General features: G+C 41.8%; 2 protein-coding genes across 3 annotated transcripts in view; one reads left to right on the forward strand and one right to left on the reverse strand.

Annotated features, from left to right (window-relative positions):
- The window catches only part of r3hdm2 (R3H domain containing 2), a 43,439-nt gene extending 41,297 nt beyond the window's left edge, over positions 1-2,142 (reverse strand). For both annotated transcript variants that reach the window (XM_084464229.1, XM_084464228.1), the window contains exon 1: positions 1,631-2,142. The gene's annotated coding sequence lies outside the window, so the exon portion shown is untranslated. The remainder of the gene's footprint in view (positions 1-1,630) is intronic.
- Positions 2,143-4,818: 2,676 nt separating this feature from the next.
- Positions 4,819-8,656, forward strand: LOC311338685 (inhibin beta E chain). Its single transcript, XM_084463999.1, has 2 exons — positions 4,819-5,366; positions 5,747-8,656. The coding sequence occupies exons 1-2, from the start codon at positions 4,958-4,960 to the stop codon at positions 6,538-6,540; spliced, it is 1,203 nt and encodes a 400-aa protein (XP_084320125.1). The 5' UTR covers positions 4,819-4,957; the 3' UTR covers positions 6,541-8,656.
- Positions 8,657-26,915: the final 18,259 nt, after the last annotated feature.

Below are 26,915 nucleotides of genomic sequence, written 5' to 3' on the forward strand. Positions count from 1 at the left end.
TACAGAGAGCAACTAGACTCGGAAGGATGTGAGAGAAGCAGGGGGAAAAAAAAGAAGCAGGAGTGTGAAAGAGAAGGGAGCGAGGAGAAGCAGCAACAGCACCATGCTTGCTGCTCTGGCAGAGATCTATAAATAGCTCTTCAAATCTCTCTAGAAAAAGGCACTCTGCTGCTGCAAACAGATATTCAGACACAGAAGGCGATATGGATACCTGTTCAAAGTAACACAGGGGTAATGTCAAACCAAAGGACCAATGCATGATTAAATAACCTGCATTGTATATAACCTTTAGGTTTAATAGTACTTTCAAACCACATTTAGAATGCTAACCTGCGTTAATATCTGATGTGAAGAGTAAGTTACACAAGGCAAGCTGTGCACGCTTAATTCATATATCTTACATATAAGTATACGTAAACACTCATATTCAATTACGCCTAAAGAAAAATGACATCAGTCATTTGCTCACGCAAAATGCTCACTTATTCCAAGAAGCATTTTTTTAAGCATTTCAGTTGATGTTCCAGTTTAACTGATAGTTGATGCTAGATCGTCAGGACCAAAATAAGCAAGGGGCAGGAAATGAGGCGTAGTACAGCAGACGGGCTCCATCATCTTCCTTGTTTCTACCCTTAGCAACAGCAGACTGGTGGTTCACTGATCCACCGCCATAAATCCCGCTATATATTCTCAGTTCTTTATTGCTCAATGGTTTAATAGAAGGGTATTGCAAAGTAGCACCAAGCGCACTGGGGATAAACTGTTAAATAGAACTGGACATCAATAGGAAACATATTATTTGATAGTAGGATATATACATATGTCCCCACTATATATTATTATAATTATACATTATTTGGAGTTGCGCTATACAGGACCAAAATTATCTCTGCAATGTGTTTCTGGACAAAAACTGTTCAAACTTTAACAAACAAATTAACGGACGGTCACTATAGAATAATTAGGCATAGTGTCGAAATTAATATACTAAGGAATAAATAACTAGCATGTATTGCTATTTCAACTGGTCCAAATATTTTGAATGAACCATTTACAAACAAATATTACTAATGGATTCTGACCAGACGCACATGCACAATTCTAGCGAATCCCAAAAAATGCTGAATGAAATATACAGTACATTGAACACGGGTACTACTACATAATTCTAGTACTGAAGTACATATCACTTTTACAATAAATAGAACAGATTCCGATATGGTCTCAAGCATCCAACGCTCATCCTTAGTATTTTCCGTTTGTTTACATCTTAATTCAACCAATCAAGACGCAGCGTTAGTTAATCAATCTACAGGGACAGTAATGGTTATATAATGCTATCCATCCGATCATTTCTGCACCGACTTTATGCACAATTTGAATAACATTAGGAATCAACAGTTTCGTCGGCAGTAAGGGTTTGGTGCAGATAAGGATGAACGACCAACAACGTCTAAGCATCAACGCTATATTCACCGCCGGGGATATCATGACCGCTCTCCATGTATCGCTCCATATGGATTGTCACCCAATGCAATACAACGTTTACTGGTGTTATTGGTGTTGAACGTCGCTTGTTATGGGTCTTATAAAACATAACTAGTTGAGTCATTAACAAGGTTAGGCTCACCGCAAGAGGGGTTGTGTTCAATGAGTCCGATTTGGATTGTCCAATTCTTCACGATAGGTCTGCTGAGCACAGGTGGTGGTGTCGGTGCCGAGGCTAGGCTACTGAAACACTGGGTAACAATAGCTAATGATAGCTCATGGCATTAGCTTTCTTTCTCCAGCAAGTATAATTAGCCACCTAGTTACCTACCCACCAACCTAGCGAAATAGCCAGCTAGCACTAGTACATTAGCCCAGTAGACGTTCACGTTATACCGTTTCGTCAACAGGCAACAATAGTGTCACCAAAACGTCAGCTGCCTCCCAAACTAAATATCAAATATTAACACTGAGGTTGGCCATTTCCCTAAACTAACCAGGCACTGACATGTCACAATATGAGGCGCTAGCTATGGGGTGGGCTAAGCTATATAGGCTCATCTCCAGAAGACTCACCGATGCTAATAATGGTGTTGCTAGCTTCACTTGGTTTACTGCGACCCGCACTGTCACAACTGCGCCGCGCGAGACGGACAGAAGTGATAGGCCGCCGGGTGACTATATACTGCCGACCGGGTCGCCCCACACTCATGTCAGACCGCGGACTGTCAGTGGAGAAATTAACCAGACGACAACTCTTAGAAATAAGGCATTCATCAAATTAGAGAACAAAAAAATAAACAAAACGGTATTCACCTATGAGCTGCGGCCACTGTGGCAGCGTCACCTTTTTGTCACCAATAGTTTAAGTCAATTGCACATTTGACAGTGTTTGGTATTGGCCTTTGCGTTTAAGATAAAATGTATACATCGGAAAAGCCTAAACGGATACACATTAAGGAGCAGCAGAGGGAATAAGAGTAGCCTAAACAACATGGAAATGACAGCTTGATCATCTAGAAATCTCATTCATATGCCTTTTCATCGTTGTAGGGTAATTTAAGGATGTAGGCTATGATAAAGTCGAAATTAAGAATAGTGATTTTTTTTGTAGTTATTGGTTGTTTACTGCATTTCAAACATCGACCCTAGAGCCGAAATTAGCCATCGATCAGCATCTGCTTATGGTTGCGTACTATTATTGATTTCCACGCTCTTCCTGTACTTACAAATACGTACCGCGTGTCGGCAGGCTAGTCCCGCGATATTCCCAAATGTAACGGACTCGTTTTGTAGGCCACTATCAGTGTCACGATCGGCATCCTTCAATGCCGATCCACATTAATGGTTTTAATGTGTGTGTGTGTGTGTGTGTGTGTGTGTGTGTGTGTGTGTGTGTGTGTGTGTGTGTGTGTGTGTGTGTGTGTGTGTGTGTGTGTGTGTGCGCGCGCGCGCGCGAACGAGAGAGAGAGACAGAGAGAGATAGAAATAATACGATTATGGCAACAATTCATTTTGACACATTGTGAAGAATCCACCCGAAATTAAAGTAAATAGTTTTGATATTTAACAATAAACAGAGAGCGAACCGTGACTGATAGGAACTATTAATTTATTGACATGACAACACGGTCGACCATGTAAAGGCTGAGCCAGCTCCCACAAGAAGTGAGTCTGTACACATGGCACTAACGTTGTGTTGGAAACTGCCTTTTGCTGTTGCTTTATATCTTTTTGCCAATCAAGACATCAAAACACATATTGCCAACGGGGACAAAAAGGGACAATAATTTGGAAACCATTACACACACCACATCACTTTCTTATCTTTAAGGAGGAAATATAGCCTATAGGCCTATATAAACTCATTGTTTGCGGTTTTAAGAGGGCGACCAATATATCTATGTCACTGTAACTCAATATAGACACTATTGTTTTGCTCTTTGTCTGTTTGCTTATACTTTTATATTTGTAATAGTACTTTTTATCCAGTACTATTTGATTTATTTTTCATTAGTTAATTTCAATGTGTGCATGCGGGGTTATGGGTCAAATATAGTATACGCATCGGTTGCTGTTCGGTTGATCTCTGGTGACAAGGTTGAATGGATAACAAGCCTATTTACCTTTTATAAAGTACATTTTGTTCAAGGTTTTAATAGTAGAACGATATGCTGGTGGCGTGTAGGTAGGCTCGAGAGAAGAGGTGGATAATTGAGGGTTGGGTGAGGTTGAATTCAGGGTGAAGGATCAGGGAAGGGATTACCGCTACCGACATGAATGAGCTGGCTGGCTGATTGCGCCACCGCAACTACCTGACGCACATGGTTCACAATGTATGAAGCGTTTTTTTTTATGCTAATGTAAACGTTTGAATTGCATTGAATTGCATTAAGCCTTCGCACCCAAACACATTTAAACAAACGAACAAGAAACAAACAAACGCACAAACATGAACACACCCACATGACGCACACACACACATACACACACACACACACACGCAATTTACGCGCACACCCACACACATACACCGGCACCGACACACACACACACACACACACACACACACACACACACACACACACACACACACACACACACACACACACACGCATAATTAAGCAACTTGATTCGGTGCCTTCTAGATCGACATGTTAAGACAACTTTCAGAACGTCGTTAGGCCTACGGCCTTGGGCATTTTGGGCAAGTAGACTAGGCCTACTATAATTACTGACAAGCCGCCGTCCCAATGAGATGCGGGGGGTAGGCTGCATGTTGAACTCGCTCCTATTGAATTCGAAATAAGTTAAGTAATGCTGTAGCACGTCGTATTCGTCACCGCGTTTCTAATGAGTTCCTCTTTAATGCAATTGTCTTACTGTCCGTCCAACATCGGGAAAAGTTTATAGTTTGTGCTGAAGAACGCTTAATTGTACCAAGGCCTACAATATGTCAGATATGTCAGAATACAGCGAAGGTAAAAAAAAAAATCTCTTTTCATTAGTGTCCGCCGCAGACATGCAGTTGGCTATCGTGTGTGCGTAAGAGCTGCGGTTCAGCATTTCCAGTCATCTGTGTGTGTGTGTGTGTGTGTGTGTGTGTGTGTGTGTGTGTGTGTGTGTGTGTGTGTGTGTGTGTGTGTGTGTGTGTGTGTGTGTGTGTGTGTGTGTGTGTGTGTGTGTGTGTGTGTGTGTGCGTGTGTTGTGTGAGAGGTGCTGAGACATGCAATGCCAGAATTTGGTCTATGCCTCACTGAGCTCATTGGTACGCCTCTCCAACGTGTCACACGTTTTTTGTGGATTACCCCAGATATTTCAATCATTAGATGAGGAGTCACTTTTTCTTTCTCTCAACAAACCTGTCCACTCGGCCACAAGGACCCGGACCATCATCAACCAAAACCTCTGTAAATGTCATATTCTTCCAGTTCGACTAGGATTACTTAAGGAACACAGCCTTCAAACCATGCGTTCACGTGTGTTATTACTTGTGCTGCCTACTAAACAAAACTTGCGCACTTCGATTAAGGAGAGCAACATATTAACGTCGATGATATTACCAACGTTTTTATTGATAGCATCTCTGATGTTGACGGGGCTCCGGGCTGAGGTCACGACTGGTGGTGACTCCCCTGGGTGTGTGTCCTGTGGTTTGCCGGCACTGGATAAGGAAGCGGAGGAAAGACTGATGATCGAGGTCGCGAAGCAACAGATTTTGAGCAAATTGCACCTAAAAGAGAGACCAAACATCACTCACAATACAATTCCTCGAGCGGCGCTTTTAACGGCGATTCGCAAACTGCAAGCGGGGCGCGTCAGCAACACCATACCCACGAAAGATCAAGGCTACGAGATAGTAAGCTTTGCAGAAACAGGTGAGTTGTACCTTTTATCGGTGACAACGTTTTTACGATGAAATAAAGGCCTGATCATTCAAGTGACTTTAATGCACTTAATACTTCTGCGAAAGAAAAAAAAAGGTCAAGCAATGACCATATGAAGATTTAACTTTTATACCATACAAACAAGCAACATGATGTATACTTTATTTATATGAATGCGCATACTTTTTCCGCATGACACCTACTTTTTGGTTTAATAAACATATTGCTTTTAACTTTAAGTTATTTCCAACAGTTCTCACTTCATAATGACAACAAGGAAATAAAAGTTGTCACATCATTTTTTGTCAAAAACAGAAATGCCCCTAAACATGTATTCAACACTTTTAACTGATGCAACATGGTTTCTACAGGGGAGAGAGGCAGTGGGCACAACGCTAGCCTCGGCCTCACCTTCCAGTTCCTGCAGGAGCACGGCCAAAACATCCAGGTGCTCCAGTCCTCTCTGTGGGTCTACGTCCGCTCCTCTGGCCAGGGGCACCACCTACCAGCCCAGGTCTTCCTGTCTGGCCGCCTTGGGGACTCCAACCGTACGCTGCTTGTAGAGAAGACGCTGGACGTCCAGGAGAGCAACTGGCACACCTTTCCCATCACCCGCCCGCTGCAGGCCTTCCTGGACCGCGAGCACAGCCACCTCCACCTGGAGGTCAGCTGCCGGGAGGACTGTGGGGAGAACCTGTGCTCCTTACAGGGCTCCTCCGTCTCCTCCAGCTCCTCCGGCGACAACCCCCACCACAAGCCCTTCCTGGTGGCCAAGGTGCGTCACCGCAACGACCAGTCCAAGCGCTCGCTGAGGAAGCGGTCTCTCCGGTGCGGCGACGACGTCACCGTGTGCTGCAAGAGGGACTTCTACATCAAGTTCAAGGACATCCAGTGGCAGGACTGGATCATCGCCCCCGAGGGGTACCACATGAACTACTGCATGGGCCAGTGTCCGCAGCATCTGTCCGGGTCGCCCGGCATCGCGTCCTCCTTCCACGCCACGGTGTTCAGCCAGCTGAAGATCAACGGCATCAACACGGCCGTGTCGTCCTGCTGCGTGCCCACCGAGCGCCAGCCACTCTCCATGATGTACTTCAACTCGCAACACAACATCGTGAAGATGGACGTCCCCGACATGGTCGTGGATTCTTGCGGATGCACATAGAAGGAAGGGAGGTGGAGATGGAGCTGGAGGGAGAGGCGGTGGTAGATGATAATGTTGATGTAATCCCACAGGGGTGGGGGAAATTCCTATTGACATTCACACAGGTACTAACACATACAAAGAACAATTATATGCATATATACATATGTGTATATATATTTATATATACATATATATACAACAATATATTTTATAATATATTTCTGCAAGTTATTCAAACAATATACTTTTGGAGTAAACATGCAGAAACAACATGTACCCAATTTTTAACCATCTAATCAGGGGGGTAAATGACTAACCTTACTCTGTTGTAATGCAATATACTTTTTCGAAATCAAAAAAACAACAGCCAAATACTAAGGAGGTTATAGAAAAATCTGGACCCAAACATATTGAGACAAAAAACAGGGATTGATATAGTGTGCTAATTCTAATGGCAAAACTAGTTCAGTTACTTTTATCATTCAATATGTTGCTGAGATTCTGTTCAGAGATGCAGTATGATATAGTGCCTTAATAATGGGAGCATGATTGTAGGGAGTAGTTTTTAAACTGTAATTGTATCTAACTATTACTTAGGTGCAATTTGTTTTGCATTGCATTAACTTGCAATACTTTGTACTAGAAATACACACTACCTTAATTTGTGTAACTGCTGCCCTTATGTAAACTAAAATTGTGCCTTTAGCACATCAATTTGATACGCTGAAAAATATGTCCAAAGAAAACCACATTTTTTTGTATTAACATCTTAATCCGATCAAGTTTATTTATGTTGGATTTATTCATAACTATGACAGTCTTCCATTTAGAAGCTTTTGTGCGTCGAACATGCTTTTCTGTTTTCGTTGCATTCTGTTAGCAATTTGAGGAGATGTTTGAAGTGATCGTCTGTGAATAATGGAAGGCAGGTCGCGAGGGTCACTGGTGCATTCAGATTTCACCATCTAGCGTCAAGCATTTTACGTCTAGAATCCGCCTTGAGAGCTGTATACATGCGCTTCATGCTGGGGAAATGCAGCTAATCAGCATCTGCACTGTATTGTTTGCTCAGGCAACCCGTTGGGCAACTGAGGCTCCGATGGCCTGAACTCAAGGTTATTTCCCAGCCACACGAGTAAACATTCAGCGATTGCTTCAGAACCAGGTAATGTGAAGGTCTGCGAAACAGATGGGTCATTTGGCATGTGTTGCAGGCACGTCGGCATTAGCATTTTCCAAAGTCTAAAGTCTTTTTTAAAGTCATATGCGTCTCAAGTTCCACCAAGCAAACCATTGATTATTCATCTGATTTTGGAAACATCTGGTTCTTGCTATGTATGTCTTTCATTGAAGTTTTGACTTAGAATGAAATGTGTGTTTTTGCTTTCTTGTATTGGGTCTATCCTTAATGGTGTAATGGCCTGAATGGTCTGTACTGTACCGTTCTGCTGTATGGGCTGTCTCTTCAAATCACAGGACTTAGATAATGTGATATAACAGGTACAAATTTGAAGCAAGTAGATGATGAGCTTTTGAAATAGGCAAGGATAAAATAGCACACGGCTACAAAGCTATCCATAAATTGAGATTACTACTATACAATTATAATGATATAATAATGAATACTGCCAATGTTTGTAAAACAAAAATGATATGCAACATCTGTTCACCTAATAGTTAAACCCTGCAGCCATCAATTTAAGCTAAGAGTTATTGTGTTATTTTATTTTTTATATTTCCTTTTTTTGCAAGCACTTCCTCTTCCAGGCCCCTCAGCCCTAAGGAGGGGCCGTACAAAGCTTACTAAGCACTTTATCAACTTACTGTACTTTTGAGTTCTGCTTGAAGCATCTACGTCTCGTAGCATGTTTGAGTACTGCCTAAAATAAAGCAAAAAGCTAATGTTTTTGTCTCATGCTATAGTTGTGTAACAGTATGATGTTGAATATGTGTGTAGAGTTGAACTGATGGTGAAAATTAATTCTGTGGCATTGGAATTGTTTTCAAATCGTAATCGTATCTCTGTCTGAAGAATCAATTGTAACTAAAAGTTAGGGTTAGGTTAGGGTTAAAATTTTCAGGGTGGTCTGAAATGACAGTCAAATTATATTTTAAATAAAAAATAGTAAAAATCTGTGCTGCATTTGTTTTGTATTTGTATTTATAGATATCAGAGGGTCTTTTCTCTCTTCTCCTTCTTATCATTTAATGCATTGTCATACTTCACAACATCAAATTGAAATAAATTCAAGGATTTATTTTCACATTCCATGAGAAACATGGGATTTGTCATGTCACCGGCGTGCTCCCCACCCCGAGGCAAAGGTTGTGCTTGCGCAAACAAAAGGTGGAAGTGCTATCGAGTCTATGTTTGTGTTGTAAACACTTTCCAGATTCCCCTGGCACCTGGCACCACATTGGCATGTGCCTTAAGAACAAAGTGACAATACGGAACATTTCAGCTCTGTACATATCTGTAGTCAATGCTGATCGATAATGATTTCAATAATGTTAAAATCACATCCTATAACTGATCTATTCCCGGCCCGTCCCTCTCTCTTTATTGACGTGCTATGTTGCATAGCCATGTTTCTACAGCAGCCCAGAGCAGACCAATGGCTTTAGAGAAGACGCCTTTTAAATTTTGGTTTTGGAGCAAGGCCTGAAGGGAGGGTTGGAAATTTCTCAGTTGGAAACTTAAAAAATCTGGCTTACTCTGGCTGGTTTCTCCAAATTGCCGACCCTAGCTCTAATGAAGTGCAAAGAAATACAAACCATATCCAGGTACCTTAGGGCGTTTGGTTTTGGTCTGTTGCTGTGACTCAAATTAGTCCGTTCTGCCCTTCTCTAAAAAAACACTGACACTTTCCATTCAGTTAGTCACAGAGGATGTGACTAGCAGTTTCAACCATATGGGTTTATAAAATGAAGTCCAAATGTGGCAATTCCTGTAGAGCAACCAAAACTGAGTCATGAGAATAACTGACTGATTCATCATGATTTACCTGCATCATCGTTGCCTTTTTCTGTATTCAAATGTAATTTCAAAGGCAAAGGGAAAGGGAAAGTTCCATGCATTGTGAATGAATTGCCTACTTCGGTCCTTATTACTAAGAATGTTGCCACAGTTCCTCTGCTTCACATCACAACACATTTCTTCTTCCCCTGCCACAGTTCAAGAACAACCAAATCTTATCCAAGAGAGAATACAGGCAAAAGGCAGTGAGCGTGTAGCTGCAGGTGTGACGGGTGAAGAGACAAAACAGTTTCCCCATGAATGCGTGAGAAGATGAGACTGTGATGACAGCAATCTGCATGACAAATCCATGTTTATTATGAAAAGGAGATGGGGGAGTACTCGAAGATTGTATCAAAGACCCATTGACGCACTGATATACTGGCACACTGACCCACAGGCCCACTGATTGCTGACACTAAAAAACCCTAATCCCTCACTCCATTTGCCATCCCACAAATCCCCCAGGGCGCGGGCTGGGGGGGAGGTTTATGTTGCTGTCAGACACACATGTCTGACAGCAAGTTTCAAGGGGCTTTCTCATTTATTTGTGCAAGCCTGTGCTTAAGGCAGTTTGCTCAGTAAACCGGTAATATGGGCTGCAAAACTTAACAGTTTCAATAAATATGACCTCTGACTGAATTGAGTCTTCAAGTTCCTTCCTGATAATAAAGAGATGTGTTCATTTTGTTTAGAAAGACGACGTAAATGTTGCATACATGGTCCACCTCTTAACTTTTACCACTGAAAACACAGTAGATACACTGGCGAGTAAGTGACATAACAGTGTTAATATTGCCTGTTGAAGAAGACTAGAATTGCTATTCTTTATATAAATGCAGATCTGACCCGAAAGGGTGTGTGCCTTCTGATGAAGCATAACCCATACAAAACCCAATTAACACACACTTCTTGCTTCCACTGTCGACAAGATGTGTATATGGTTGGCTGGCTTGTGCTTTTACAGCCTTGTACAAACCACTCCAAATAACGGAAGGATCAGCACGGGATGATCTTGTTACGACAGAGCCAGTTTCCTGATACGTGTGACATCAAAATGGCTTTACTTCTGGGAAAAAAACAGGTATCCTCAATCCTTGGTGACCTCAAGGATCATTTAAGCACATAACTTAAAGCATAGTTATAGACTAGTTTACTTTTCTTATGTAATTACTTCAACTAGATTGTCTATGTGCTGGTCTTAACTTGAAGAATAGATGCCTTAGCTGGGTGGTTTTCAAAGGTAGAGTTGGGGACCACTGAGGGCCCATAAGAGGACTCTAGGGGGTACACCTTTGTTGCTTGATTGGTTTTGAAAGTCATACAAAATACATTTATGCTTATGTTTAACTATTAAAATTGCACCTTGTTGTTAGCTATATGAATACAAATACAAAATTAATTTAGATACGTTGCCCTTAGTTTAAGCATCTTCATGTGGGCATTGGCATAAGGACATTTGGAAAATAAGTTATGTAAAGTAATATATCTGCAATGATTCTAAGATTATCTTTTTCTATATTTGTATTCACAAACATAATATAGTGCAAAATACATATTATATTGTGGCAAATTATATTGAACAATCTGGTACCCCACGACAAAGAAACAATTGAGAACACAAATATATGTTAAGGTGACCTTCAATACCTTTTAACTTACTTCAAACTACAAACGTCATTGTTTTTTGTGCAAGTGGTTTCCGCTTTCTTTTCAAAATAGGAGCAGCATGCCAGTGAAATGTTTGCCACTTGATGGCAGAGTCTAAGAAGATAGCTCAAAATACATTATTTTAAAGTCTCACAAATTAGACTTTAAAATAATATCTAAAGTCTGATGGCATACGAGTGTGGATCTGGGGGAATAAGGCGTTTCACTTTCTTTCACTTCATATTTGTTTCAACCAATCTCTCCTGGGGGCAGGGGTCTGTAAGTGCGTAATTGAACCAAACTCAACCAGCAGCACTAAACTTAAAAAAAAAAAAAACTTTAGAATCCCGGCTGAGAGACAAAGGAAACATAACTCTGCCTGTCAAAACGCTATTATCCAAAAACACATTAAACATGCCCCAACCAGCAATGATTCCTGTATTGAGTATGTATTGTACGTGTAGCGACATGCCTAACCCTACAAGAATATAGGCATGTGAGTGCATGATCATTATAACAGGGCAACATTGGAATGAAACTTGCACTTATATGAGCCAAAGGTTTTAAGCAACAACTGAAGCTATATACTTACTGTATACCCAAGGTATTTGTTCATTAAATTTGACACAAAACTTTTTTACATTTCTTAAGTTCTATGTTTTCCATGACAAATGGCATGGATTACTTCTCTTCAATTGTTTTAAGATCATGGCTAAATGGTGTGACCATCCTTTAGAAAGACAACTACATAACATATAAAACTCATAAAAGCGTTCATGTGCTGACTTGAGCGGCGGTTTGTCACACATTGGCAATGAGTGACACACTGTCTGCTTCCACTACTTAGTCATATAGCAGACACTTTTCTTCCACGTAACCAACAGTAAATAAATACAGAGACAGGTTTCTAAGGACCAACTAGGGGTTACGTATCTTGCCCAAGGATAGATAGACTTCCGACATTGGAGATCAAACCCAGTAAACCTAACCTGTGGTTTGGTGTCAAACTCCTTATCCACCATCCCATCCCATCCCTATACTCAAGTATTAGCTTTGCTAGCAAAACCGGGCCTTTATTTGCTTTGACCTAAAAAATAATGCGACAAATGCAGACTGCCTCAATATGGAGTTCTAGTTCAGATTTCTGTTCCAAGTTTGACTAGATTTGTCAAACTTGGACGATTACTAATATCTATCATTACAGGGGTTCAATTATTGTTTCACCCACTGACAGAAGGTTTTGATTGTCAAAAGTCATACAAAACTCAGTAGGGAGGCGGTGGGGAGGATTTTAATCGGCTGGATACTTTCAAATTCTAGCTTACTGTGGTTGCTTTCTCCAAAGTTCCCCAGCTTAAAAAACGAGAAAACCCTGATCCTATGACACCTGATCCTGAAATGTGAGGCAATAATATTGTAATTGTGTAATATTGTTCTTTATTGTTTGCAATTTGTCACTGGTTGTCATGTCAGGCTTCCCACAATCTGCTCCAGTGTGCTATTTTGTTTACGTTTCCCAGGACTACTTTTGCTATCCCCCTCTAAACATCCGTACGCAACATTTATTTATTTAAAACATTGATTATAAATTTAATGAAGTATTCAAATTTATTTTAACTATATGTAAACAGGCTTTATAATTAATTGATAAAGACAACCAGAAATTTGGCAGTATGATGTGGTACAATATGTTCATCACCAATTCATGATAATAGTCATGGGATTAGAGAGCATGGTGACTCAGCTGGGGGAGATAGCCTGGCAACGTTAACCAGTCATGGCTGATCTTGCCACAGCTTACTTTAGCTTAGCCAGTGGGGAATTCTAGAACACTTAATGGCCAAATGTTAGGATTTTGATTGTGTAGGACTTACACTTGATTGTGTAAGTCCAAAACCAAAAACACAAACCTTTCAGAGTTGTAGCCAAGATGCTGAGGCTAGCGAGATTACAGATACTTTACTGACTGAAGTAGTACCTGAAAGTTTAACTTATAAACTTAAACAGCTGGCAAATTGTTTTCTTGACAGCTAACAGTAAATATTTTTTGGTAATGATTTTGTAAATATTAATAATACAATATGCTTGTGACTGATTGAACTACGGTAACAATATATGCTTAAAGAAAAATATATACATATCTGGGCTCCCTGCTGCCAGAACAGACCAAATAAGACTAGGGTTAATTCTTTGAATAAGGCCACTCCTCTGCAACTCTATTGAGATCATGGTCACGCCCAAAGCCCGAAAAGCCAAAGTACTTTCTGGCTGCTAGGCCGGCAATGATTCTGTGATATAACCTCTGAGTTGTTGTCATATGGGAATTAAGATAATATCTGATACATATGCCACTTTTCCACCGACAGTACCAGCTCTGGTTCCAGGCACGTCGTGTTTCCATCTAAAAAAGTACCTCTTAAAGTGGGCGGGTCGTAGAAAATAACCTTGTTGTCATTAGGGTTTAATCCCGGGAGATGGGATTCCCGGGAAATCTGATCAAGACTATTTCCTGATTCCTGGGAAAGGTTATGACGGGAAAAAACGCAATGAGTGCGCGTCTATTGTTGTCATACGGTAACGTTGATGGAGGCGTAACTCGAGCCCTGGGAAAGGAATGACACAAAAATGAAACAGAGAAACGCTGATCCGTGTCCCCCTCGGGAGCGGGTCCGTGGACTCCTAACTTTAGCCCCAGGAAAGGAGTGACACACAAGGCGAAACGTTGATCCGTGTCCCCCTCGGGAACGGGTCTGTGGACTCCAGCCACGGCGTACACAACTTAACTTTGAGTGATTATTCCCATTTGCAGCCGCTGACCAATCAGTTGCAGCTCAGCTCGCTTGGAACCTCGACTGAGGTGCTACTAAAAAAAGTAACAAGTACCAGGAACCAGGTACTTTTTTGGGCGATGGAAACGCAAAAAAAGGCGGGCCAAGTCAAGGCGAGTCGAGGCGAGTTGAGCTGGTACTGTCGGTGGAAAAGGGAGGGAGATTTAAAGGCAATGAGGCAACCGAGAAAGCTGATTTATCTGCAGTACTTTGGAAACTAATGGCCTTCTGGTGTATTGCCTGGCAGTATGTAGCTGATGGTCAATGGGCTCAGGCCATCAAGAGTAAGGCAAGGTATGGCACAATACTTATACTTGTCCTCCGGCAAACATGTCCCAGTGGCCAACTCTGGTATGGACGTCTGGTCCCCAACTTTGAGCATGCACACTAGATCCAGCTCTATCGTGCTCGACAAATACATACTAAAGCTTAACTCACAGTTCTGCGTAAAGCATTTCTGCAAAGATAAAGGTCAGGAACCAGGGGCACGACGGCATTCATACCTCCATACTTCCACGTTCAATTAAAGTGGAAACAGGGCTATACCATGTGTTTCTAATAGGGGTGTAACAATACGAGTATTTGTACCAAAATGTTTTGGTACGGGTCTAATGGTTCGATGCACATTCCATTTCGGTACGTACCGAAAAAAAGAAAAAGAAAAAAGATTTTATTGATTATCACACATTCTTGTCTTGTCTTGTCCTGATGTTTTGTGTTGAGGACCACCAAGTCCTGGACTTTATTGTTTTTATCCTCAAATGTATTTGAGGTCTTTTCATTTGTGTAAGGCATTTGTTTGATACAATTTCAATCAAATCAAAATTAAATTAAATTTAAAAAAAAGATTTAAAAGTTGAATAAAAAAAAATAAAAATGCTGTACCGAAAAACATACCGAACCGTGACTTAAAAACTGAGGTACGTACCGAAACGTGACTTTTCTGTATTGTTACACCCCTAGTTTCTAATCCCAAATGTTCATGAACCGATGGGCTTATCTGTAACCAAATCGCAAGACTGAGTCTGCTCCACTGAAATTATATTGCATAATGAAATATGTCCAAGTGAAAAAGATGCTAAATCATTCCAATGACTGATTTAGACTGATGTCTGAAAAGGTGTTGGAGAATTTCAGCCAACTGAGTGTACATTTCATTTTGAATTTTGTATCTGGCAGACCAAAACAAACACTCTGCCTGTTCCCCTCTGGACCAATCAGTGATAACTTATTTTCATACTCATAGGTCCTCAAATGGCAAAGGGGGTGTGTACGGCTGAGTAGTGACCTTCTCATATGTGCAGGGTGCAGAATTTTGATTTGGCCTTGCCATTCTACCTTGGTAACCAGTAAACCAGTAAAAATGTATGATAGTGCTTTCAAAGAGACCAAAAGCGCTTTATAGGGAGTGTGTTTTAGGGGGGGTTATGACACCTTATCCACTACCAGTGTGATTGCCGCTTTTCCACCGACAGTACCAGCTCAACTCGCCACGACTTAGCGTGGCACGACTTGGTTTGGTTCCAGGCACGTCGTGTTTCCATATAAAAAAGTACCTCTTCAACGTGGGCGGGTCATAGAAAAGAACCTCTTCAACGTGGGCAGGTCTTCATTAGGTTTTAATCCCGGGAGACGGGATTCCCGGGAAATCTGATCAAGACTATTTCCTGATTCCCGGGAAAGGTTATGACGGGAAATGGGAAATAAAATAAAATAAAAAACGCAATGACTGTGCGTCTATTGTCATACGGTAACGTTGATGGAGGCGAAACTCGAGCCCTGGGAAAGGAACAATGCAAAAACGAAACAGCGAAACGCTGATCCGTGTCCCCCTCGGGAGCAGGTCCGTGGACTCCAGCCACGCCAAACACACACAACCATGCCGGACACACACAACCACACCGGACACACACAACCATGCGCAGCCTAACTCTAGCCCCGGGAAAGGAGCGACACACAAGGCAAAACGCTGACCCGTGTCCCCCTCGGGAGCAGGTCCATGGACTCCAGCAACGGCGGACACAATTTGACCTTGACTTTTTAACTGTGATTATTCCGTTCGCACTGCAGCCGCTGGCCAATCAGTGGCCAGCAGCCTGTTTACGTCACACAAAAGTACCAGCTCAGCTCGCTTGGAACCTCGACAGAGGTGCTACTAAAAAAAGTACCTGGTACCAGGTACCAGGTACTTTTTTTGGCAATGGAAACACAAAAAAAGGCGGACCAAGTCGAGGCGAGTCAAGGCGAGTTGAGCTGGTACTGTTGGTGGAAAAGGGGCACAAAAGGTGCTGCCAATATGCTCACACACACTGGCAATCCAACTAAAGACAGGGGGAATGATCAGGGGGCCATGTTTGCAAATGGGCCCTACCTCTACAATGCGTGTCATGGGATCTTTTGTGACCAAAGGAAGACAGGATCTCGGTTTAACATCTCATCTGAATGACAGTGCTTGTCTCTGCCTCAAGTCATTGGGGATATCAAATAGAGAACAGTGATGAGCAACTCCAACTGGTCTCCCAGCCAATAATTGACCATGACCAGCCCTGCTTAGCTTCCAGAGAACCCGTTATTGCTTGGCCTGTAGATGTGATGCCTGCTTACATTATATAGCCACCAATCCACAAGTAATCATTGCCTGTTTCTTATTTGTAGCCAGTATGAAAATTAAAAAGAGATTTGACGCTGGCGTGCCATGCTGTGGAAATGGCCAATAATTGTAGTAAGCTCTCCCAGCTTCTATTGCTGTCTCTATCTTCTTCTACAACGCGCCTTTCTGTTACAACTTACAGACAACTTTTTAATTAGAAAACAATGGTCGGGGGTCTGACAAAATTGTTTAATAATGGTCTGCGCTGACTTTTACCTTTCTTCCTTTCTACCTTTCTTCTAACATAAAATATATAATGTTTAGCAATTATGTTTCATATATAACACATTTAACATTGTATTGAAAACCCTTGGGGGGGTACAATTGTTAATATGGTTAATGGTTAATGAAGTTTCACAACGGTTAAAATAAACAGTGGATATACCTTCTACAATGTCACTATGGTTGTTACCATCAGAGCTATTTGCTATTGTCCTAGAAAGGCTTTGCAAACACAAAGGTGGGAGAAGTGAATGCATAAGTGAGTGCATAATGGGGAGAGTTGTTTTGCAACTGTTCTTGCAGAACAATTCAGGGAATTAATGCCAGAGAGCTAGCTGTTTCATCTTAGCCTCCACTCATACTTTTGGCTATTTCTTACCGCATGCAATTTCCTGTGGAGATTTTCCTCCTAATTCTCCTAAGGAGCCAGATCGAGCGGAAAATACCCGACCAGTATTTTTTTTATGCCACTTCCTGTAGTTTACAGCTAACACGTGTGACCACTGGAGTCTGCTGTAGAGCAGCATATACAATGGACAAATGGAGATTAGTTGTTCTCTTTGTTTTGAGAGATAATTATAGAATTTTAAGGAAGTATATAGGGAGATTGGTTGTCTCAATGTTTCACTCTATTATGTCCGATTATGTTGTGGATTATTATTATTTTTATTTGAATTACAATCTTATGACCCTGAACATTTTTTTTACCACTACTTGTATAGGGTTTTATGATCTAAATTAATATATATTACAATTGTTGCATTAATTTTTAATGTGATAAAATGTTAGTTACTGATTCCATGTGTAAACAGCGTACATCACTGTTTCATAGAATCTGCCAACAATATTGCAGGTTGGGTAGGCATCTTAGTACACATCCAATGAATTTGAGTCACGTCACAAGTTATTCACATTTATTAAATGCACATATACATAGATGCATACATACATGTGTAAATATATATCGATGCCTAAGATTTCCAAACAACCATGCAAAAACGTACACACACACACACACACACATACAAACAAATACATACACACAAACACACACACACACACACACACACACACACACACACACACACACACAAACATACACACACACACACACACATAGAAGTAGACAATATTCTAGCATAATGAAGACTGTTTTACTTAGGCTACATCTCTGACAAACCGCTAACAGTTTTATTTCCAAATTTGGCTGTGTTTAATTATTGTATTTTCTAGAGAAGACATAAACGTTTTTTGTAACATTTCACGATTTAGACTAGGTCACATTATATTACAAAGTATTACACAGAGCTTTATTTTGGACACAGGCGATATAGGCTATTACCACTCGTTAGTAGAGTCTACTCATCCATTGCATATAGTTTCTGTATTGGGACGTCCACTTCCTAGCCTGTGTTATGGTGCCCTCTAGCGGCTGTAAATTGATTTGTTGATGGTCGTATATCGGGATTCCAACATAATAACACATTTACAATGATCATTTGTGCTAAAAAAGCAACTGAAAAAACTTAAAGAACATTCTGATATATATAAGAATAATAATGTGTGTGTGTGTGTGTGTGTGTGCGTGCGTGCGTGTGTGTGTGCGTGCGTGTGTGTTTGTGTGCGTGTGTTACCCTAATTGAGAATCAGTAAAGAAAATGGATGAAGGGATGGATTGATGAACAAAGTAATGATAAAGCATCACAATTCCGTATTCATGCTATATAGTTTGCTAGATCATAAAATGTAACTGCAGTTTAATTAAAGAAAACAGCAACACCATAATTCTAGTTTCTTAAATTATGCTGGAGGACTTATTATTACTTATTATTCCATTAAAAAAATGTATGAACCCAATAACATTGTGTCACCGCTGTTCCCCATCAACATCTGTCACACAATCTAGCAGAGGAAAATTCAAAGTTGCATCAATGTTTTTAATTTTCTCAATGATTCCAAACATGGAATGGTGTTCCAAAAAAAACAATGCTTTGGGACAGTGGATGCATTGCAACCTCCCCTATACCCTCTCTCTGTTCTCGGTTCTCTGAGCCTCTTACACCTCTCATTTCTACCGCGTGTGTGTATGTGAGTGTGTGGGTGTGGCGTGAGCCAAGGTGAAGACCAGAGACATTAGAGAGCTCCGTCATACAGGCGACACATCGGCAGTGTGCCTGAGACCCTGACCAATGGGAGCGGAACATGTGCAAAGGGCCATCTGCAATGGAAAAACAAATCCTGTCAACAATTTGCTGGATTTTGTAGCACATGGGGAATGATGTCCAGCTGCTCCCGAGTCTTAATGACAGATGCATGGTCTCTCGCTCCGTCTCGCTCACACACACCCAGGCTATATGAGCCTCTAGCCTCATATGGCCCTGGGGCTAACCTGGAGACCAGTCAAGCTGACACTCCCTCGCAATGTGCTTCTTTCACTTGCTTTCCCGTTTCTCCGTTTGTGTGTTGAAAATCAATGTTTTTATCATCCAATTAGTGTAAACTAACGGTTATTGAACCACCGGTAATTACAATGAGGGTGTATTTCTGTCGACGTAGCTTCCGCACTGAGATTGTTCACAAATGAGTGAAAACCTACTCAGTCGTGTTTTCATGACCAAGATCATGTAGAGCGGCTTGTCAAAGGTTTGTTTTGGTGAAGGCTGCCACTCTTTAATTTTCCCTCGAACTAGGTAGCGCAGCCAGAAGTCTCTGCCTTGGCTGAATAGCTACTCACCCTCTGTGTAATCTGTCGTCAAGGGTAAACTCTGCATGAGTTTCTGACTCCTTCTGAAAGTCAACACCTGTAACTGTTATTCACTCATCCTTCTAACCTTCAATTTGAAGATACTGTTAATTCTGTAGATATTTTGACAGGATTTAGGCATTTTAATGTAAAATATAAACATATTGAGGTCAACTTTGTGAGTGTTTGAGTGTATGCGTGCATGCACTTTAGTGTGTGTATGTGTGTGCACATGTGTGTGTGTGTGTGTGTGTGTGTGTGTGTGTGTGAGCATGCGTGTGTGTGTGTGTGTCTGTGTGTGCGGAAAGTGTAACCATTCAAACGTGATCATATGCATATGTATACATTTACAAAACTACATATGCAGTTACCTCACATTGAAAACCATTGACATAAATAAATGACACACAGCCCACCTCCTATGCCATGACACTCTCACTCATTCAACAGCTCCATTGAAAATGCAATCCTCTCCATTGATACTCTACAGTGGAGGACTTTCCACCTGGTGCGAATGAGGCGCTAAGCCGCCACAGGATTTTCATTGCCACAGTCTGATAAGGCATATGGCCCCGGCATCTGTGGAGATATTTGCTTGCACCACCACCACCACCATATCCCCTGTGAGGCCGCTTAGGGGTGGCTATGTTGGGACTTAATTCCCAAGACTCTCATTGAGGATATCTGATTTGGTTACCTGCTGTTATGCTCTCTCGGTGTACTCACGCGCTGAGCAGTTTGAGACCTTGTTCAAAGCAACGTTCTGAACTCATTGCTAATCTGTAGGGTAATCTGTGGTCGATGTCCTACAGCAAGTTTGCATTTCATAATATAATAAAGTCACATTCTAATTTTGTACTTTATAAAATGTCATATCTGTATAAAATATTTGCATATGGATTTGAAGCAAAACCTGAGCTGTGCTGTCAAGAGCAAATGCAAAAATGACTCGGCGTTTTCAATAAATCCGTTGATATCTATTCAAACTGTACACATACACGCGCGCGCGCACTCACAGAGGCAGATTCATATGGTCTGGAAGATCCGGGTTGAAATCCACCCCGGGTTTTGGGTTGATTTAAACAACTTAATAGCCTAGTAAGACTCGGCTTCTACAGCATACACACACGTAAGCCACCCACACACGCAGTCCAAGAAGTTGCCTATGAAGTTACAGCATTTAAGTAAACACACATATTTATAGATCGACGTGAGTAGGCCCTGCGTTAGATAAGACCACGATACCTTTTTGGAAGGTCGTGGTGTCCTTAATTCACTCATGCAACAAAACGCAATTGTAAATATTTTTTTAAATATATGTAGGCCTTTATGTATTGGTTTAATTTGATATTCAAGTAAATAAAGCAGCGGCGTTTATCCTTCAACTGTGTGCGAATGACGTGTGCAATAAATTAACTTGGAACAGAAAAACCCCAACCAGCGTGGTCTTCTTTTTTTTCTTCTCTTTTTTTTAAGAAAAACAAAAAGTGAGCTTCCTGTTTCGGGGTGGTCCACAGACTGGAGCAGGGAGGGGAGGAGGGAGTCAGGCGAAGGGGGTGCGCATTCCCGCATTGGCTGAACCAACTTCGGATTTTGCGGGACTCCATAACCGAACATGGGATACAATTTTGTCACTGTTTACGATACGTGGCTTTAAAGAAAACTATGGAAAATAACTTTTAACGGAAGGGATAACGTCTTGCTTTTTACTCGCGGGGCGAACCATCTCCATCTGTGTTGCGTCCGCCAGAACGCAGAGAAGAAGAGGAGACTTTATTGGAAATTCTCGAACCCCCAGCCGGACGCTGAGACTTCAGTCCCTGAACTTTCCGAGACCATCCGAGGACTGGGCATGAAGTCAGAGAATTAATGCAGAATACTCTTCCACCGAAGTGATAAGGTAGGGCTTTATTTATTGATTCATCTGTAGAGATTTGCTGTGGAAGCAGTGGAAGCAGAAACGAAGTGAAACGACTAAACGGTGTTTCTGCTTCATCCAAATGTTCAAAACATCGCAATTCATATAAGTAGAATTGTATTTTTCAACTGCGTTTTTCAAGCATTCATGCAAATGATTACAACTATTTGCAAACTGCATGAACCAGACCACATATTAAGCAGTGGATTCAATGACTGAAGTGTGGAAGCTATTCAGTGTGATGCCCAGTCAATGCAACACACACCAGAGCTGAACCCACTGTGGTCTAAACAAGGCGAAATGACACATGTTGATAACAACCTGTGGATTCAACTGCTTGCTGTTCCTCTGTTCAGGCGAAATCAATGTTTGTGATGGACAAACGTGTGTGACAACACACACTCGTAATAATTATGTTACTATCCAGACTTAAGGATACATTGAAGACTTTGCCTTCACTTTTCATTTGAGAAATTAATTGTAGATGTCTGTCTGCCAATATTAGCTATACCTTTTTCTCTTTGCCGTGTGTGTGTGTGTGTGTGTGTGTGTGTGTGTGTGTGTGTGTGTGTGTGTGTGTGTGTGTGTGTGTGTGGAGGGGGGGGGGGATTCTTCCGAGGTTCGTAAGGCCGCCTGAAAACAGCTGTTTCTTGTAACCTGAAATACTTAAGGTGCCAATATATTTTTCCAAATGTGAGTTTCTGGCAGAGACCCCACCACAAAACGAGCACCAACGGGTTATAAACAGATTTCTTATCAAGTTTGGTTGAATTTGGACTGGCGTAAGGCCTGTAGTGCAATAGGCCTCTCTACTTCAAAATTATAGTCTTTTTAAAATTTATTTACTTTCTTTCATCTGAAGTGGCAAATACAGGGACATTTTGCATAATTGTACCATAATCCATTTTATTGTCTCTTAAAAGGTCACTTTAGCTGTTAATGTGGACAGATTAGGCCGTTTGTCTCATGTTGTGGGCGAGCGCTCGAGAGTGTCAACACCAAACTCAATAGAAGAGCCAAACACCTATTTATTCTACATTGACAGTGGAGTGCTGAGCACACAAGCTAAGCAGCCATTTCATATTCACACACACACACACACACACACACACACACACACACACACACACACACACACACAAATACATATATACATATATATATAACAATAGTATATGCTATTCTGATGCTATCGAGAATGAATTGAATGCACTTGAAGATATAGCTTGAACTCTTTTCCTTTTGGTCAGGGTGGAGTTGTGAACCTTTTTTTTTTTTCGGATGAAAAGTGCACTTTGGCTGTGTGTGAAAGGCACTGCAGGGAGGCTTCCTCCTCTCTGTCACTGTGTTAAGGCCAAAAGGTCCCCCTATAAGGAATGTCCTTAAACAAATAGAAAAGCGTATATACAGGAAGGAACTGTCCTATACAGCCAGTGCTGGGTTAACTCCAGCAGAGGGTTATCACCGATAAGTCAGGAGCAGAGAGATAAGTCTTAAACACACACACGCGGAGAGCATGTCCCGATTGAAACAAACAAAGGACTACTGTGTCTTTTTTTTTTTAATGAGGGATAATTGTAAACCGGTAAACTGTAAGAGGAACAATACATGGTGAGGCTTCAATGACAGATATCTTCAGAATCTTATAACTCGTCCATGTGAAACATGGGACCATGTTCTTAAGCGGGGTCTTCCTTCAGCGTCGCGCCATGATCCACCAAAAGCGCCTCTTGTGCCAATTGTGGAGCACATTTTTTGAGGGTATGATTGATGATTGATTGGCCGGTAATGATTTGTAATGCATGCTTTGAAATTAAGGACTGTGAGTCATGTGCCACACAAACCCACGCACTCAGCCTCACACACACACACACACACACACACACACACACCACAACACACACACACACACACACACACACACACACACGGTGGCAGGCAGGCAGCAACAAGTGGTGTGGTTTTGTCCAGATTCCATTTTGGTCCGCTCGGCAAGGAACTTGTGTCACGTGATGTGACGCTTACAATCCCGTCCTCCACTCCTCTTTCTTCCCCAACACCTCCTCCCTCCTTCCTTTCTTCCACAGAGAGAGGGAGAGGGAGAGAGAGAGAGAGAGAGAGAGAGAGAGAGAGAGAGAGAGAGAGAGAGAGCGAGAGAAGGACCACCCTCACTGGGATCAGAGCCCCTCAATCAGGGCCTTTCACACCCTGTGAACCTGAAACAATTGTGGTTTAATAGCAGCTGTCTGTCTGCCCTGTCCTGTCCTGGCCTGGCCCAGCATAGCCCGGCTATACCCCTGCCCTGGCTGGGCTCTGGTAGGGGCGGAGAAGACCTTCTTTAGGTTGGGACAAGCGGGGAGATGCTCCAAGAGAAGATTTATTTCTTGTTGTTGTTGAAAAAAACAGAATGGTGCCTACCCATTACACACACACACACACACACACACACACAGAGGCAGCGCAGGCACATTGGCACGCACGTTGAGTGCACACACGTAGAGCCACGAACATGATATGTATAACACGTGGACACGGTTCATGCCACCGTCTTTTTCTCTGTTACCCCCGGTGTAGGTTTTGTCGTTTTTTTAATTCGTCTCGCTTGGATTTTCAGTTTTCAAATTAGAAGTGATTGTTTTGGTTTGCAGTGAATTAACATTACTGAATGAAACGTCCCTTTGAAACATCCCCTCAGTGTGAATCAGACTCGAGTTCTCAAATCAATTGTCATATTGTCGTCTTCACAAACATTTGATGTGACTATGACACACCATTGCTGAGATCTTTTATTCTGTGTAATTTAGCCTGAAGAACAACAAAACAGTGTTAAACCACACAGGTCGTTGGCGACTCATCGCAAAGTGCTTGACCATCGGGATTATTTTCTTTTGACTAAATGACTAACATCTATCCACTGGAGATGCCAAAGTCAGCCCTCGTGACGAGCCCCTTGTTGCACTAATGATTTCATTCAATGGGCCACGGTGAGGCCCTCTAGTAAAACATAAGGGGATGTTCGGGGGAATCCGTGGAATGATCCTGGGGGGTGGGACACGGGGCTACACAAAATGGATGTGTGACACCAGAGGGCAAAGGCATTATGCGTTTGAAAGCGCTCAATGAGAGTAAGCGTAGGGCACGCACAAACTAATGGAGAAATGTGACATTCATGACGAATATTCGGAAATTCGTCTTTTAGGGTTATATTTAAATCGTGTCCATACTGAGACGGGGTCACAACAGTGGCAGGGGACAGCAATGAAAATAATGGCTAGGGAGAACTGCAGCTCACAAGAAATTCCCCAGAGCAGAGCGAGCGTTGGAAAAGGTTATGTTTAACCCAAGGGATCTGAGGGCATCTGATGAATCCATTTACAAAGGCGGGTATACTTTATTTCTGTGATAAAATAATGGGTGAAATGTGCTTCAATGTTGGTAATTATAAAAACGGTTCTAACCATACTTTTTTTTACATTAAAATGGCATTGAATCACTTAACAACTTCTTTAGTCACGATAATCAACATCAGGGTATTTAAGTAAGGCACGTTTAATTTCAGCAAGGTGTTAAAAAAAAAGGATACGAATTGAATGTGAATGTAAACAAGCCGTCTTGACCCGGCGGTCATGCTGAAGGAGATGAGACGGAGAAGACGACTTCCAGTCATCAGTAGTACATCAGTGGGCCATGCTCTCTTGTCCATAGCATGTGTTCAGTATTCGTTAAGGCTTGGTATGCACGTTCATGTTAGCGCCCAGGCATATGCCCCAGGAATGTGTTTGTGTGTGTGTGTTCCTTGTAGTTTATGATACTGACAGTAACAGGCAGAGTGGATCTGTTCTCTCACCCGTTCCCTTCTACCTCCCCCCCCCTACGCTTTGATTCAGGGTGGCGATTTATTTTCTTTTTGTTTTTCATCCATGTGTGTGTTTGTGTGTGTATTTAGTGTGCTATAGTATTTGATATGCTGTGTGTATGCATGTGTGAGTGTGTGTATGCTTGAGTGTGTGTGAATGTGTGCCTCTGTGCATATGTGCGTGTGTATATATATGTGTGCGTCTGTATATATCTATAAGATATATAAGATATATATGTGTGTGTCTGTATATATCTGTATATATCTATAAAATATAAAAGATATGTAAGAGCAGGGCGATTAATACATTTTTAATCGTAATTAGAATTTATGGTTTAGGGCGATTTTTAAAAATGAAAATCAATTATAAAATAATATATATATTGAACTTTTTTTTTCTTTTTTTTATCAAGTGCAGTGATTTTAATCGGGTATTTACAGTAGCGCCACCACTTCCCCTTCTCTGAGGTCCCATAGTTCATAGTAACGCCCCCTCCTCTTCACAAAAAGTTAAATATCAACATGGCAGCATACACTCCAAAAAGTGAGTGTGTAGAGTTTGCCCAAAGGCTGTGGCAACCAGAAGCAGCAGCAACACATTTATTCCAACATCTTAAACTGAGGCACGCAGCAGAGTGGGAGACGTGTGTTATTTATTTTGCTTTTGTTAATCATTGTTATTCTTCAAATAAAACCCAAACTTAAAAATATTGTAATTTACAGAAAAAAAATGGAATAAAATCGATAATCGGGTTTGGTTTGAAAAAAATCAAGAGATTTTATTTTTAGGCCAAATCCCCCAGCCCATACGCGTGTGTGTCTATGTATATATGCGTAGGTGTGTGTACGTGCATACTGCGTTGGTGTTTCTGTGTGTGTGTGTGTTTGTATGAGTGTGTGTGTGTGTGTGTGTGTGTGTACATATATGTGTGTGCGTAGCGTACGCGCGTGGGCAGGAGCATGCACGCTGGAGGCAGGCCGCCAGAGCGACTCGCTGTCGTCTCATGTGGTTAATATTAGAAATCAGACCAGTAGTAATGGGATCCAGGTGAACACAGCCGATGGCTTTCACATGCACGGCCAGCCGCTGATTCTGCTCACACACTGCTCATTTCCTGCCTCCGCCGGGTGAGGCTGGCCCACAGCACGGAGGCGGCCGGGCCGACTGGGGCTCCCTGAGCAGCGTGATGGAGGAGCCTGTGGATTCCATCTAGATTTGACAAAGACCAGGTGAAACACTAGACGTGTGCGTGTGTGTGTGTGTGTGTGTGTGTGTGTGTGTGTGTGTGTGTGTGTGTGTGTGTGTGTGTCTCAGTTTGTGTGTGTGTGTCTGTGTGTGTGCGTGTGTGTCTTGTTTGTGTGTGGAGCACTGATGAAAACGAACAGGTCTTTGTGTTGCTGTTTTTTTTCCATTTTCCAACATCAGATTCAATGCCCTTATTCAGTTTGGTAACAGTTGGCTGATGAGATGGTTCAATAAGAGAGTGGTGGTCGCTAGCACACATCTCCA

This window comes from Micromesistius poutassou (genome assembly GCF_964030765.1).
Source record: "Micromesistius poutassou genome assembly, chromosome: 2".
Lineage (NCBI taxonomy): Eukaryota > Metazoa > Chordata > Actinopteri > Gadiformes > Gadidae > Micromesistius > Micromesistius poutassou.